The sequence below is a fragment of the Diadema setosum genome, chromosome 13, assembly GCF_964275005.1.
Source record: "Diadema setosum chromosome 13, eeDiaSeto1, whole genome shotgun sequence".
Taxonomy (NCBI): Eukaryota; Metazoa; Echinodermata; class Echinoidea; order Diadematoida; family Diadematidae; genus Diadema; species Diadema setosum.
The window spans coordinates 24,132,894-24,148,584 of NC_092697.1; the positions used below are offsets into that span (position 1 = coordinate 24,132,894).

Below are 15,691 nucleotides of genomic sequence, written 5' to 3' on the forward strand. Positions count from 1 at the left end.
TACAGAAGTACACCATGAAGGGCAGTATCCCAAACTCATGGGGTCCCTGCAATCCAAATGTACAATTGTCTGTTGACCTCCACTGTTCCCTTTTGATCTGTACATAACCAAATCTCTAAACACTTTATGAAAATATGCATCAGATTTTTTTTTTACCATTATAGCGTACTTTACCATTTATTGCCATTTCTAGTGTATAACTGTACTGCTCTGTAATACACACAACAACATCACAGTTCCCTTTTTTTTTTGACATTGCAATGGATGATAAGATGATAACTTTATCTTTTGTTCAGCTCAAGTGTTACAGGAAAATGATGTCACAGCTGGAATATGAATAAAGATGATCTGGAGGACTTTTTTTAGAGGCTTAACAGGGTGCAAAAAAAAAAAACATTAAGAAAAAATGTTTAAAAATGTGTGATGCATATTTTCATGAAGTATTTGGTGATTTGGTAAATGTAGACCAAAAGGCATCAGTATAGGTCAATGCAGTACATTTGATTGCAGGGACCTTTTAATGCTTGTGATGAGAATGTGTTTAGAAGTTTGATGTCTGACATCATGCACATTGCCATCAAATCATGGTGCCTTTGTGTCTTCTGAAGTTTGAAATGTGAGAGGACGCCACAATGTTATTGTTTTTTTAATGCTCCTTCACACGCCTTCAATACAGAATGAATGTGATCCTTGTCTTTGTGTGCTTCACTCCAGGAAGTCATACTCAAAGAGTGCTGTGAGACATGAAACACTGATCGGTGAAAGCTTTGGAAGGAAGCCAAGATAACTTAGGTCCTTGAAATAGAGTTTTTAGGATGAAATCTGATTTGATCGCAACTTTCATGAAGTTGGGGCACAAATTTTAAATCTCGCAAATTTTCTCTTAATAGCTTTTTGAATAATTAAAGCTGTTTTACAATTATGTTACTGTCACAAAGACTAATATTAAAATGGTCATAGTATAACCAAAACATTACATTACTGTAACAAAGACCAATATTAAATGCTCATTGATACAACCAAAACATTGGTAACACAGAATTTGGTTTGTTTTGCCAAAGTTTGGTATCCTGCTAATGTTGTAGTATTTAAGTGGTCAGAAGAACTTCAATATTTTCATCCTAAAATTTCACAGACCTGGTAGTCATGTTGTACACTTAAGTTTGTTGATTTATATATTTTGTTGGGTTTTTATTTTCACAAATTTTATGAGTAAAGTGCAATTCGCAAATTTAAGAACAATGAAAATATTAGTTCTGATGAATGCGACATGCATTTGTACAGTGTACATGTACTGGCATGGAGTACAGCCGTACATCAACAAGGTGCATGATAATACTGCATTCCATGATCGCAAATTTTACCACTCCTGAAATTGTCACGAAGTCCCGATTCACAAAAACCTTGACTCGTTACGTAGCATATAAATACCGGACGTTCAGCCACTCTGCCCGCAGCTGTGGCTCTAGAGATACAGATGAGTGCAAACTGTAGAAGCACAAGCACTGAGAGATGGCTGTTGGTTTGTTTGCCACACAGGCGCGGTGGAGCACCCCAATTTGCATCTCATTATCGCCCCGTTCTATTTGAATTTCCAACGGGCATCCACGGCTGCCCGAAACTGTGTGCATGAAAAAGTCAAATCTTTACCTTCTCCTTGTGCCGCTATGCGTGCCGCTAGTAAACTCAAACTTCCCACACTATCTAAGTTTTTAAAAACCTTCCTTTTGATGAAGAAATCATGAAATTTGCTGCACTAGAACTTGAGATATTAAAGCGTTTTGAAAATCACCTCTCGCAAAACATGCTCTCTGTTTTTTTACGACTGGACTATGGCCGGGCTCCAATGTGTGCGAAATTGTCAACATAAGTTCATCAGGCCTCAATCCATATATGGTGAAAGTTTTCGCTTGATTCCACCTGTACTTTTTGAGAAATCAACTTGTTTCTACAGGGTTTGGAATAGAAAATTGTAGTGAGCGAAACAATTGAAAATGACGTCATTTCTTTTCCCGTAATATTGGGCATGCGTGGTACGTGAGATCAGGGAGGTAAGGTGGAAAGAGATTCAGGATTTCGTGCTCATTGTTGGTTTGCATGTGACGCAGTTAATTTGCTGAGTGTCGCACGGCGGTGACTGCTGAGCTGCTGCCGCGCACGCTGCATGCAGCAATGCGTTGTGTGTGCTGTGACATGCAACGCTACAGCAGGGAGGTGAGACTCACCGCCCTGGCTACAGTGACGCGATTATATATACATGGGACCGACCTGTACGCTTTGCGTTCGTGTCATTTTTGACACCATCATCTGGTTTTTTTCCGACACAACCATGGCCGGGAATATTACGGTATGAAATTTAAAATGCAAGCAGATAAATAAATTTCGGTGTACTTTGTTGGAATGGCGCTTTGGTTCCGTAATCCCACGTCGTGAATTTTAGGATGATTTTCGAGGCATATTTTTGGTAATTTTGCTCGCCAGGTTTTCGCTAAAATTTCACATTTTATCATTGTCAAATCCTTTAATATGTTATATGTGCATATTCGGACATGTTTTCAAATTCAAACTAACTCTATTTTAATCCGAAAATAGGTTTCCTTAAATTGTTATTAGCTTGAGAAGTTGTTTACTTTTTCTCAACTACGCGAGTACATGTTGTTTACTTTATGCAAATGAGGCTCGGCTGCCGATGGATTTCTGCGAGATAATTGGGGTGCTCCACCGCGCCTGCACAGATTGCCAGTTATAGCCATCCATCGAGATCCCCCAGTGTGTTACCTCTGATACTGTATACGCCGTTATTTTCGCGTACAGATACTTTCGCGAAGAACGAGGTCATAGATTTTTTCGCGAGATGTTGTTTTCGCAAATCGACGTCGACGCTTACGTTAACGCACTATTAACAAAGCGTATTGAGACATTTTCGCGTGTTGTTAAATTCGCGATCCAAATGTGATTCGTGAAATTCACGAAAATTCGACCCTCGCGAAAATAACAGCTTTTACAGTACATGTATTGATACAATCAGTGGTCCTTCAAATGTGCATATCATTGAGAATGAATTAGTGGTCCAGTGATATAGTTTTCATGTCAGGAATTACTCAATGTCTTCTTCCACTTCTTCCTACCTTTTCTCAAATGCTACCATGCTTTCAACGAAGATTTTGAGCATGTTTTAGTTGGTTCATACTGGTGACAAGTAGTTATTATAGTGGATGCGTGCTTGGCAAGTAAACTGTTTCCTTTGTATTACTGTACAAAGGCTGAAGAGACTATTTGCGAGATGCTTTAACCTGTAATATGACACCTTGGCACTGTCTTGTAGCATACGATCTTGTCTACACTTAGTAAAGGTACCACTATAAATCATTCGGAGTGTCAATTGAGCCAAGTTCACTTTCAGCATGCACTGCGTGCCAATTTTAAGGGGATGACATACTTGTACAACAACAGTATAACGCCTTGTGAAGAGCTTTGTCGAGTGGTTTGTTTTTAAGGTACTCATTTCTTAAGAGTTCTGTTCTGTGACTGTCAAGGAATTTACACACTTGGACAGCAATCTATTTGTCATAAGAAAGGAGAGCATTGTATTTACACTCACATACTAAGAATTAGTGTGGGTAATTGAGAATCTCATATCATTAAATTGATGGCTTAATTTTGATTGCTAGATCATACAAGAGCTAGTAAATGGTAGGCATACATACCTGATATACGGTGTATAATGGAAGCATAAATTGCTTTCCATGCACCTGTAGTTTGATGTATACTGGTACAATACATTGTAATTGTACTCTGTATGATTATGCTACAGGCTTGAGGAATCTCAATTTTTGAAACCTGGGGATGAAGCAGCACAAACCAAAGGGAAAGATTTTGCCTACTCAGTATTAACCATGTATTTAGACTGCCATAGGATTTTGCTGGAAACTCGAGTAGGCAAGCTGATACCGATGATTACAGTTGGATGCAAATTGGGTTGCTGAATATTCTGAGCCTGAGACATTTGAGGCAGATGCATCTTCCCATTGAGATCATTTGAAGGCAGGATGCTGATGAAAAATCAGTGTATCAGTACCCGAAAATTAACATTTTGACATAGAAGAGCACATAAGAGGTACTGGTATCCCAAATGTGTCCGTCATTGTTAGTATCCTCCATGATTTACAGTGTAGTGATTTTATACCTGACCCGTGAGGAGTTTAATGCCAAGTGAACTCCGTAAATTATGCCTTTTTTCGTGCATTCACCCGTTTATAAATCTTAATAGCTGTTACAATGAAATTTATGAAGACTTGCAATTGTGAATGTGAATGCTATGTGCATGTTACGATGTACGTAGGCCTACCATACGCTTTGCATCATATCACATCTTGTCTCAGTACAAGGAATGCATGGTGCACCTAAACCTGCGCTTGGCTAATTGGAAAAGGGTAGGGTACATATACTGTATACGCCAAATATTTTGCAAGGTTTTTATTTTTGCAAATTTCGCGAGTCAGGTGCTATTTACGAAATTAAAGACACACAAAAGTATTGACTCTGATCCCGATGTGGATGTGACGTACGCATGTACATTTCTCCTTTCAGTACAGGACTCCATGATCGCGAATTTAACCATTCGTGAAATCGTCGGGAATCCCGATTCACAAAAATTTAGACTCGCGAAATATATGGTGTATACAGCAGTAGCAACAGTTCGGCAAGCCATGACACAGTATACGTATGTATACTACACACAAATACGCATTCAATGGATTGTGTAGAGAGTTTGAACAACAAGAAAAAGAATGATTGACCCAAAAATCTCCAATCTTTGCCGTTGATGCCTATTCATGGTGCCTGTTTACATACTTGTCTAATTTCATGATGCATGTACACAATTTCTAGTGCAGTTATTAGGAATATTCTTCTTCTCATTATTCCTACTTGTAAAGAGCTTCACATGATCACATATTTTCAGGAAACATTTAGAACAGTGTTCTTCCGTGTCACAAGGATGATTTTCGGGTCTTGATGATATGCATGAAGAGCCTAATAGAGCAGCAAGCCATTTCTGGAGGCATATTCCTTTCTTTCTTTCTTTTTTTTTTTTTTTTCAAAGTCAGTAAATGAAGGAGAGGAGAGGGGTTATGCAGGGATACACCTACAGACTTTATGTGTTGGTTTTCTGTGGCCTGAGCAAGAACAGAACACGGAGGAAAACTCTCCAAACTTGTGTTCTGACTGTATCACAAATACCTGCACAGATTCAGTTCACCAGCTATGGGTCTGTGAGTGTGTGTGAGTGAGGGGGAGGTGTGCACATTTATGAGTACATGTCGATAAATTGACATTCGCTTGTCCAGTTTATCTCACTTCTTGTACCAAGGTAGTCCTCTCACTAAATATTGGTTGATGTCTTCACTTGAGGATGAATGCTCTATGATAATTTTTGCTCCATCTTTTACAGTTTGTAGATTACTGGAGCGTAGAGGACGTATTGAACTGGATGGCGGTGACCAACATGTATCGCTACGGGGAGCTCTTCAGGGCCAAGAACATTGAGGGCTCCAAGCTTGTGTCACTGAGTGAAGATTTCCTACAGGTAATGTCCTTAAAACAAGCTAATGTTCTCCTCTTGCCAAGCTCTAAAGTCGATGTTGTTATTAAGGAACTATCTAGTCATTTAATCCATTAGATTTTCCTGAAGTCTACAAGATTGGTTGAAGATGACATTTGGTATTGAATATTCCGATACTGAATGTGGGGAAAGCCCACTGGTCATGTTCAGTGGTCTTCATTAAGCTACTTTATTATCAAGTCTTTCTCTTCTCATCTCTTTTTCCGGCACAAAGGCTTTTGAGAAACTGAACAATCTCGTTTTCAACACATCAAGGAAACAGAGCTGCGTATACATAGCAATATTTAGACAAAGTGATAATCCAATTATAGAGCAACAAGATGATAAAAAACTGCTTGATGACATTCAAAAGAAGATGTCTCTTTGCCATTCTGTGAGTTCAATTCCACTTCCATGCTTTCTGTAGAGTGGGAAATGGAGAAAGGTTGAATGATAACCAAATTATGGTAGTTTGGAAACCAAGACCTGCTCTTTATCATTTTCTAAATCATCTTCTCTTGGTCCCTTCTCCTGCCATCATCCATCATCTTCTGTATCACATGATAGTGTATTTCACATGTGTGTTTAGAGTATGGATATGATCATGATGAATTCTGTGAAGATCAGTGCAGGCCGGTATACAAGCAAGCTTCATTGTGTTTGGACATCTACCATAAATTACAATACCGACGTCTGTAATGAATGTGTTGATCTTGTATTTGTCTTAAAGCTAGGTACTTGGAGGCGTGGCGTAATTTTGTCAAAGATGTAGTAGAGTAAGGAAGTAGTGGCTCCTGCACCCCTCCATTGCCATAAAGTATTCTGTGCACCAGGGTGTTAGTGTTGTGAAACCTGCACTACAATGTATGTAGGAAAAGAGATTGAGCCTCATTTATCAAGGTACAATGACTTGCTATTGCTCATTTCCAAGGACTGTTAAGCTCTACGGTGTCAACCGTCAGCACGTGCACACGCACGCACACCCATGTAATAGTATACAAACACTTGCGAGTGCGTAAATTTCATCAAAACCGATACTCTTGGTCTTAGGAAAACATATGCTTGGTACGTCACATTGTTAGATATTAATGGGACTGAGAGAAGTTAAGAGATCAATTCCCCCTCACAATTGGTGCAGAGGAAACAATTTACACTGCCTGAAACTGACTGAGAAATGCTATTTAGCCGTATCACTGGGGTGGGGCACAAATTTTAGGATAAGTATTCTTTATTTACATAGTTAGATTTCACTAACTGCATACATATTCATCGAGTCTATTTTTTTTATTTTTTTTATTTTTTTTATTTTTTTTTTGCAATTTGGGACTTCTCAACAATTTTGTTAGTGGTTAAAATCATGCTCTACTGTGCAGAAAGAGAAACATATGTGTGCATGTTGCATTCATGCTGGGATCAGAGTATTTATATTCATGTGTTTGACATTTTTTATCTTTGTACTTACAATGTATGTGTTTTAAAGGACAAGTTCACCTTCATAAACATAAGGATTGAGAGAATGTAGCAATATTAGCAGAACACATCATTGAAAGTTTGAGGAAAATCGGACAATCTGTTCAAAAGTTATGAATTTTTGAAGTTTTAATGCAGTAACCACTGGATGAGAAGACTGCTGCATTGTATGAATAACTTAGATGTCACATGCGTACAACAATATAAGGAAAATACAAAGAGAATTTCACAAAATTTCATCTTTTGAAAAAAGTACACATTCCCTTGGCTCGTTACCGACATTATGTTAGGGGTAATATCATTTCCCCTGCCTTTAGAAGAGGCAAGTCAAGTGCTCTTTTATTATGCGAAAAAAGTGAAAATATGTTGAATTTTCTTTACATTTTCTTTATACTGTTGTACGCATATGACTCACAAGCTGTAGTAGTCTCCTCATCCAGCGGTTCCAACACAAAAATTTTAAAAATTCATAACTTTTGCATCGATTGTCCAATTTTCCTCAAACTTTCACTGATGTGTTCTACTAATATTGCTGCATTCTCTCAATCCTTATGTTTATGAAGGTGAACTTGTCCTTTAAAATTTATGAATAGTGCCCAATAAATTTTCAAAATTCATGAAAAATGAAATCCCCGTGAAATATATGGCATACAGTATACAGTTACCATGCAGTATTACTCACGAAAAGTCCCAATCCATGTCACATTTGCCTGAGGAGCAAGAAAAATGATTATAGCAATGTGTGGTGTGAAACTAATGAATAAAATGAAGAGTAACTGAGGATATGGAGATGCTAGGGTTGAAAGAATCAGTGGAACTGCTGGCAAGGGCAGTTTGACTTCTACGATACTGACATGTGTTGGGAAAGGGGATGGGGAGGAAAATGCTGGAGTTTGTAGTGAATGAGACACGAAAGCAAGGCCCCCCCCCCCCCCCCCCCCGAAGGATACTGTAAAACATATTTTCGCGGCAGGAAATTTTCACAAATTGGAGCCAACAGCCTTTTTCGCGGCATGAAATATTCTCGAGTTACCTCTAACATTCAATACCCATAGTGTAGACAAGATCTTTAGCGTACATTCTAATTTTGCAAAACTTGGCTCTTGCAAAATTAAAGTGCACGCGAACATTCCTCGTTTTACATTACGTGGAAGAGACAGGTGGAAGAGGAGCTTTGATAGGAAGGTGTGCTTGGGTATTGAAAGGAGGAATGAATGATACCCCATTCAGCTGACTGCTGCTGAGATCTTATACTGTACACACACACCAGTCTCCTCTGAAGATTATATGTTAGTTTGTCATCTGTGGGGCCTTCAAAGAGTAATTCTAATCATGTCCTCAGAATAAATGTCAGTTTCCATGGCAACCGTACAAGAAAACCTGGGGCCATCTGTAAAGGTTGCTGCGGATCTTTGCTTTATATGCTTTGTATGCAAGTGTACTGCATGTTGTACATGTACCCTAGGTATGATAGCAGCTCATTCCTGTATGTCTGTGATTAAAATGCTTGTGAATTAGCCATGCCATTTATCTGTCACTTCCAGAAGACAAGGTGGCTGACCTTATCAAATTTTATGCATAAAAGGTTACTATGGATGACCAGGGCCCTGTCTTATAAAAACTTGTGATTAATTCAAATCAATCGCAACTTTACGATTGAATGCAAATCCATACAAACTGGAGTACACGTTAAAGTATTGGAGTATCATTCCATTCATCAACAAATCAAGTGAGCCAGTCATCACTAGCTCCTCGGCAGAAAATCTACTGTAAAAGTGGGTATTTTCACACGACTAATTTTTCGCGCTCGGCGCAACCTGTTTGGGTAGTCTGAAATCTATGCAGATATGAGTGTAATCAGGAACTATGTTTGCTGTATAGAGTACAGTGCACTCCTGTTATAATGAACACGGATTTAACGAAATTCCGGTTACAACAAAATAAAAATCCAGGCCACGACATTATTGGCTCTATGTATTTTCATTGTTTATTAGTTCTGTTTTAATGAAATTTTGATAAAACGAAAGAAAACTGACGGGCCGCGAGGACTTCGTTATAACGGGAGTCCACTGCATTTGCTTTCTAGAGGTGAAAAAACAGAAATCCTGTGCTTAGCATAATGTCAAGCATGACATCACCAAAACCTGGTCAGAACCCAAATATCTAAGCTCACGTCTTTGCATTTACTGAATTTATGCTGCCAGTGTGTGGTAGCAAGATTTTCAATCAATCAGTACAGCTCTGTTCCAAGAAGCTTATGCATCATGTACATTTGGTGTACATTTCACACTGCCAGTCTTTGGAAGAATCTAGTAATCGCATTAGTCGAAGTCACTAACTAAATTACAGGTGTTCGGTAACTGAATATTTTGGTGGGAATGATGAGCTGGTTAATCGCACTCCCAGCTCATGAATAATAATTACAGTGACAAATCTCAGAAGCTCCCCTGCTGATGCGTAGGACTTTGGCTTGTTCGGCTTTAGCTTTACTGAATGCCCTTGTAATGCCGTGAGAACCTTTGAATAAGGCCATATATTGTACAAGTTGCTACTTATTATGTATACTAGGAAGGAAAGGGAAAAAGGAACTGTACTGAAAATAAATGTAAGGAATTGGAGGTCATTTGTAGCTGTCATGCTGTTTTGTGATCCTTCAATCCTTTTAATACAAGCTTTGTTTTTTGTTTATTTCTTTGTTTGTTTCAAACTCTGCCTTCATACAGTCTATCAGTGTCCTCGACAAATTCCACCAGCAGTGTATCCTGATTGCCAGGGATGAACTGTGCTACGGCAAGTCTAGGACCAGGAGTGGTAGCATGTCCCAGTCCAGGACCCATGCGGAGTCCCTGGCACTAGCAGCTGACTGTGAGTACAGTCACCTCTGCTTAGTCAAGGCGACTCTAATGACTTTTGATGGCTGGGGAGTTGCACCTTTGTCATGTTTAGTGACTGTGTTGATTAAAAAACAAAAGGTTCAAAATTGAGTTATTCATTCACTATATTAATGCCCATACATTTGTAGTATGGAACATGACTACTTTTGTGACTACTAGTACATTTCGACCGTGGAAAAAAAAAAAATCAATGCTAGACATTATTAGCCACTCTATTTAAAACACAACAAAACACAACAAAACAAAACAAAACAAAACAAAACAAAACAAAGCAAAACAAACTTACCAACAAACAACAACAATACCAGAACAAAAGTGCTATACTGCCATTACTTCCTACTTATAGTTCAGATACAGAAACAGTTTGTACATCTGGTATGTCTGGGCAATTTGTGTTTAAGGAAGCACTTGTCCTTAATGTGCTGAAGGAGTCCTTGTAAATGTATTTATCCTGTCTAGAATGGACAGAACAGTGGAATTCATTTTTTTATCAGGTGCTACTGTACATGTACAGTGTACAATGTACAGTGTATGTCTACCTCCTTTAGGTGCAGTCATCAGCTTGCCAAATTATAGTGCAGAACCATTCAGAGTACTCTATAACAAAATAGACAAGCAATCACTACAATGCCACACAATGTTCAAATTGACTTTAATATAGAGTAGAAATAGACCAAGATTATAGTTGGAAGTTTCATCAGACGTGGATACATTTAAGTATGTGAATTGTATGAAAACGAACCTTTGGTTTCGTATGTTTTCCTTCAATCGTGATGTTGGCCAGTACCACATTTGCAAGCTAGTTGTGTTTTTGACATCCTTGATTCACATCTGTCCTGTTGGTTTGTACACAAAGATATTTTTTTAAAAAGAAGATTTTTTTTTTTTTTGTGATTGATAGATAAACAAAATGTAGCCCTATTGCAGGGTTATGACAACATGGGATACATTGCTGTTATCATTATTATTTCAAATAAAAAAGGAAATTTATCAAAGGTTTGTATGTACATAAGGAAACCTGTGAGGCCATGGAATCATATATGGTTTTTCAATTGACCAGTGTAGTTATTTTGCTTCATTTTCTGTAAGAAAACTTGTAAGATGTTACACATTCTGCATTTTTTTTTTTTTTGATTGTGAATTCATATAAACTTGAACTTGGCGACTTTTTGTTTTCTTGAAAAGTGACTGTAATCTTTAATGTAGGTGTTCTAGTGTCAATTACCAAATTATGATGATTTCAATCATACCATGCTCATTGACACCTGAGTGGAATGTGTCAGGTATTGGAAGAAACAATTTTTCTGGCCTTGTTTTTTTTTACAGTGAATGCATTACACATGTCATAATTTATAGTAACAGTGATTGCCATTGCCATGGAAACAAATTGGCACACAGCCAGTGAGCTGTTCACATGGCCATCGTAGTTGCATTCATTGTGTTCGCCCATTGCTTAGTACTGGTAATAGCATGAGTCTCTAAACTACATTGAGGCCCTGGTTTAGCCATGTATAAAGATGGAAATGATCCCCATTTTCTTTTCTTTTCTTTTTGTTTATTGTTTATTGGTTTCTATGATCATATGTCTTTATGTTGGTTTCAGATGTAATTTTTCATGTATTCTTCAATTTTTATGTTTCAACTATGAATTGAAAATTACAATGAGCTTTTACCATTGAAGTACGCAATTGTTGCCATGCCTTAGCGATGGCGGCACTATGTTTGCACTTGTTGACTTTCAGTTTGTATTACAATATCACAAGCTCTACCTTCAGATGAAAAACAACAACAAATTATCTAACAACTTGGTCCTTGAGGGCTGAAAATTCACCATTATCACAACAAGATTTTGCATTGCTGCCAAAGTAAAATGAAACGTGACCTTTGGTAAAATGAAATGGGTATTGATTTTTTTTTTTTCAAGCAAGGAATAATGTTATTTTCAAGTATTGAATCCAAAGTATTTGTCTGTAGGTCATTAGAATCTGTGTCAAACTGTCACCTGAAAAAGCCTTCAGCGAATTACTGATTTCTATTGTTGGGAAGTTTGTCATCCTTGCTGTAGTGAAGCTAGGGGAATTTGCATCTTTTTCTTTTACTTCCAATGAAATGTAATATCTTGTGGGGTTCTCTGTGTACATTCGATCCTGCTTGGAAATTTGACAGAGTTGAATGCAGATGTCTGATTGTACCATCATCTCTGAGTTCATTCCTACCCCCTTTTTTGTTTTGCTTAAACTGTAGGATGATATTCTAAGAAATGTCTATGATGTGCAGAGTTTTCTTTGGGAATTTTTACTTGTTTGTTGCTTTGATTTTATTGAATAAACCTCAGATCAGATGAAGACTAATTACTGTACGAGTTGAAATTTTCGCGGTGGTTTTATTTTCGCGAATTTCGCGAATCGCCTTTGAATCGCGAAAATAACAACACGCGAAAATAACAACGCGCAAATAACTAAGTTCAGTTAGACACTCGCAACCGCGAAATTAACAACACGCGAAAAAGTCCTCGCAGTACCAATTCGCGAAAATATCTGTACGCGAAAATTTCAGCTCGTACAGTAGTCTCAGAGATCAAGGGCATTGCAATGATAAGGTATTTCAGTAAAGCCTCATAATCATTCTGTTGTCTGGAAACTAAAACTCAATTTAGTTTTTCTTCGTTTTCATTTTCATAGATTACTTTTGGATTGTTTGAATCAGTACGAAGAAAACATTTCAATTTGTTCTCCTTCTGCCATCACGCTATTCATTTGTCAATTCATCCATCCATCCATTTATCCATCCCTCGTTCCCTCCATCCACCCATCTGTCTTTCCATCGCACCCACCAGGTACGCATCCCAAGACGGAGCACAAGTTGAAAGAGAGGACATTCTCCACCATGCAGTGGTGTGACAAATGTGGCAAGTTCATGTTTGGCCTCGTGCAGCAAGGTCTAGAATGTTCACGTGAGTTCCCTTGATAGTATCTTACAGCTACATAATGCTTTTTACCTGTCCCTTTCGGTTTTTGAATGCAGAGGTGAGTCCCATGATTTTAGGTATTTGTTCTTTATAGACTCTTAACCTGTTGAGGACGGACTGATTTTGTTATAGCATGCATTTCCCATAGACACCTGCCCGAGTAAAATCAGGACTCGTTCTCGACGGGTTGACAATAAAGAGTGTAAACATGTGAGTGGTGAGTCTATTCTTGTGAGTATCTGTTTCTCCAACTTTCCCTTTTCCTCTTTGCATGGCTGCACAATTTCATGTTCCTCCTAGTCTCTAGTGGTGTCTTTATCTTAATTGCGTACCACAAAACAAAAGGACACTCAAAAAAAGTTCTGCTGCTGTCAGATGTTGTGCAGATTAAAAATAACTAATGGACGATCGCTAGTAAATGTCAGATTTAGGCCAGTGCTTCAAGGCACTGCAAGAATATAATGGCGAGCGATGGTGTACGGGTAATGTAGTGACTTTCACACTGCCCCCAGGTGGTCTACCAATGTGTGCATGTTTGCCTAGAATATCAAAAGCAATGTTCTAGAAACACCGAATCTCAGTACTTGCTGACAGTGTGTTTGGATGGCTATTCTCAATGTGTTTGTCAAATGGGCAAATATTTTGCGCATTATGTGGAGATGGTTCTCCAACTCCTGCCTTGTGACACCAGATTACAAATTTCATAAAATGTATCCTTGTGGGGGAAAGAGGAAATTTCAAGTCCTTTATTGAAGCAGAATGGAATCCTGTGCCAAATCCTACATTTATGACTCGGAGGAAATGTGTAAGACAATTTTATGTGAATTCTTTAAATAGCAACCATCACAACTGCTAAATACAATGTATGGTAGAAGTTTAAATTAGTAGACCTTGTGTGTTACAAAAACAAGTTAGGGTCTTTGCTCTTTTGCACAAGTGCCAGCTATTTCAGGATTCAAGAGGAAAGTCCTGGAAATATTCTACTTCTATGGGTGTCTTGTGTACACAGCTTCTCTTTTACTGGTCTTAAAGCTCAGATGTAGGCTACAGTTGCCTTTGCCAGTGCTCATTTAGAAAGTATTGATGATGAGTTGCAACAAAGACTTGTTCGTATTGGAATACAACTTTACTCTCACTTTTTGCTGACATTGTGATTATGAGAAGAAAAAAAAAAAGAAAAAGAAAAAATGATGTGAATGCTGTGAAGACACACTGCCCTTGACTCTTTGAAATTCTGGATTCATGTCAATCCTTCATGCATTGTCTTAAATGCCATTTCATCTGCTCTGACTGAAACTCCTGTCCCACATGTCCACATGCCAACACTCTAGCATACAATGGTGAATGGATAGTTGCAGAGACACCAGCTGCCAAGTGTGGTTTTCAATGGATATTGAATTAGCCTTCCTCTCGTCAGGTAGACCAAGTGAAATGGCTGCAAAGCTGTATTCTTTCACACTCTTTAATTTCCTGCGTCAAACGTGTAAAGCATAACACCACACAGAGATCATGCCATACTCCAGTAGAACTCTGCCTCCGAAACAGCAAGGAAGGGGAAAAGAGCTTGTACGATGTCATGGACCCCTTATGGTTGCATATCTCCTTGTAAATGATTATGGCATATACATGTAGATGCAACTTTGGTTTGATCTGAATGTGTGAGTGTTTACAATGAATGGGCCAGTGTACAGTGAAATAATGACCCACCGTCGTCGCAGGTGCAAGCGTAAGTACAACAGATGTTTGCTATAAGTTGATATAAGGTTTACAGAAGCAGGACATGGGGAGTGGTCTCTAGCAAGTACATGTAAATGTGTTTGTAAACTGTGTGCATTCAAAATTATCCTTTCACTAATTATCTGTCTTGATAACACTGAAGATGTGTAACACATCAGAATATTGAAGTGTATGATACCAGTATAAGGCGACACTTCTTCAGACATTTGTGTCAACTTCAAGAGTAATGATACAGAACAATGAGTAAATGTATACTACGTAATGGTTATGTTGATCTACATGTGAATATCTAAAAAAATCCAAGCCATTGATTTGCTTTTGCATATCATCAGGCAAGTACAGCTGTATGTAGTGTGACATGATTTGTGTTTAAAGTTTAAATGAAGAACATGTATATTTACCGGTATGCAGGTTAGGACCTACTGGGTATTTTGCTATGGCTTAAAATGATTGAGCTCTATAAATAAATGCCATGCTCATAGCTACACTGAATAGTGTTCATTCAGGACGTATTCCATGTTCTACTAGGAAGGAAACCAGCTTGTTTTTTTCACAGTGCATCAGGGGTACGGTAATGTAGACATGAGAGAAAATCTTCGAGGTGATGTCATGATTCTACGCACATATTTGTACAATGCCCTCAGCTAGACTTGCTAAGAGGAGAACATTTTGTAAACTTACCTTCATATTTGACAACCAATCTATTCGTAATGAGGAGTCTTTACTGTGGCTTTTTGGTTTTTTTAGATTCAGTAAATCTGATGAAGTTTATGCATTTGCTTTGTAGTTGACTAGTGACATGTTATTAATAATGGCATAGATTCAAGCAAACAGAATACTGTAAAGCAAACTATATAATTCTTTTTTTTTATTGTGTCCTGGTAATGCATCACTGGATATCAATTTAAATCTATTGCCACATCACAAATTGCTTTTCATTATGGTTAAAGACAAAACTGGGAAACTTCATGTTTTATTACATGTTCCTGTAGTGTTGAAAGTTGGGATTGTGGCTGCTGT

At 38.1% G+C, this 15,691-nt stretch overlaps 1 protein-coding gene across 1 annotated transcript in view; it reads left to right on the forward strand.

The window, feature by feature from the left end:
* The window catches only part of LOC140237299 (phosphatidylinositol 3-kinase regulatory subunit alpha-like), an 80,794-nt gene that overhangs the window by 19,817 nt on the left and 45,286 nt on the right, over positions 1 to 15,691 (forward strand). The window contains exons 4-6 of the mRNA XM_072317238.1: positions 5,453 to 5,587; positions 9,796 to 9,937; positions 12,803 to 12,919. Coding sequence (XP_072173339.1) covers positions 5,453 to 5,587; positions 9,796 to 9,937; positions 12,803 to 12,919 — 394 coding nt within the window. The remainder of the gene's footprint in view (positions 1 to 5,452; positions 5,588 to 9,795; positions 9,938 to 12,802; positions 12,920 to 15,691) is intronic.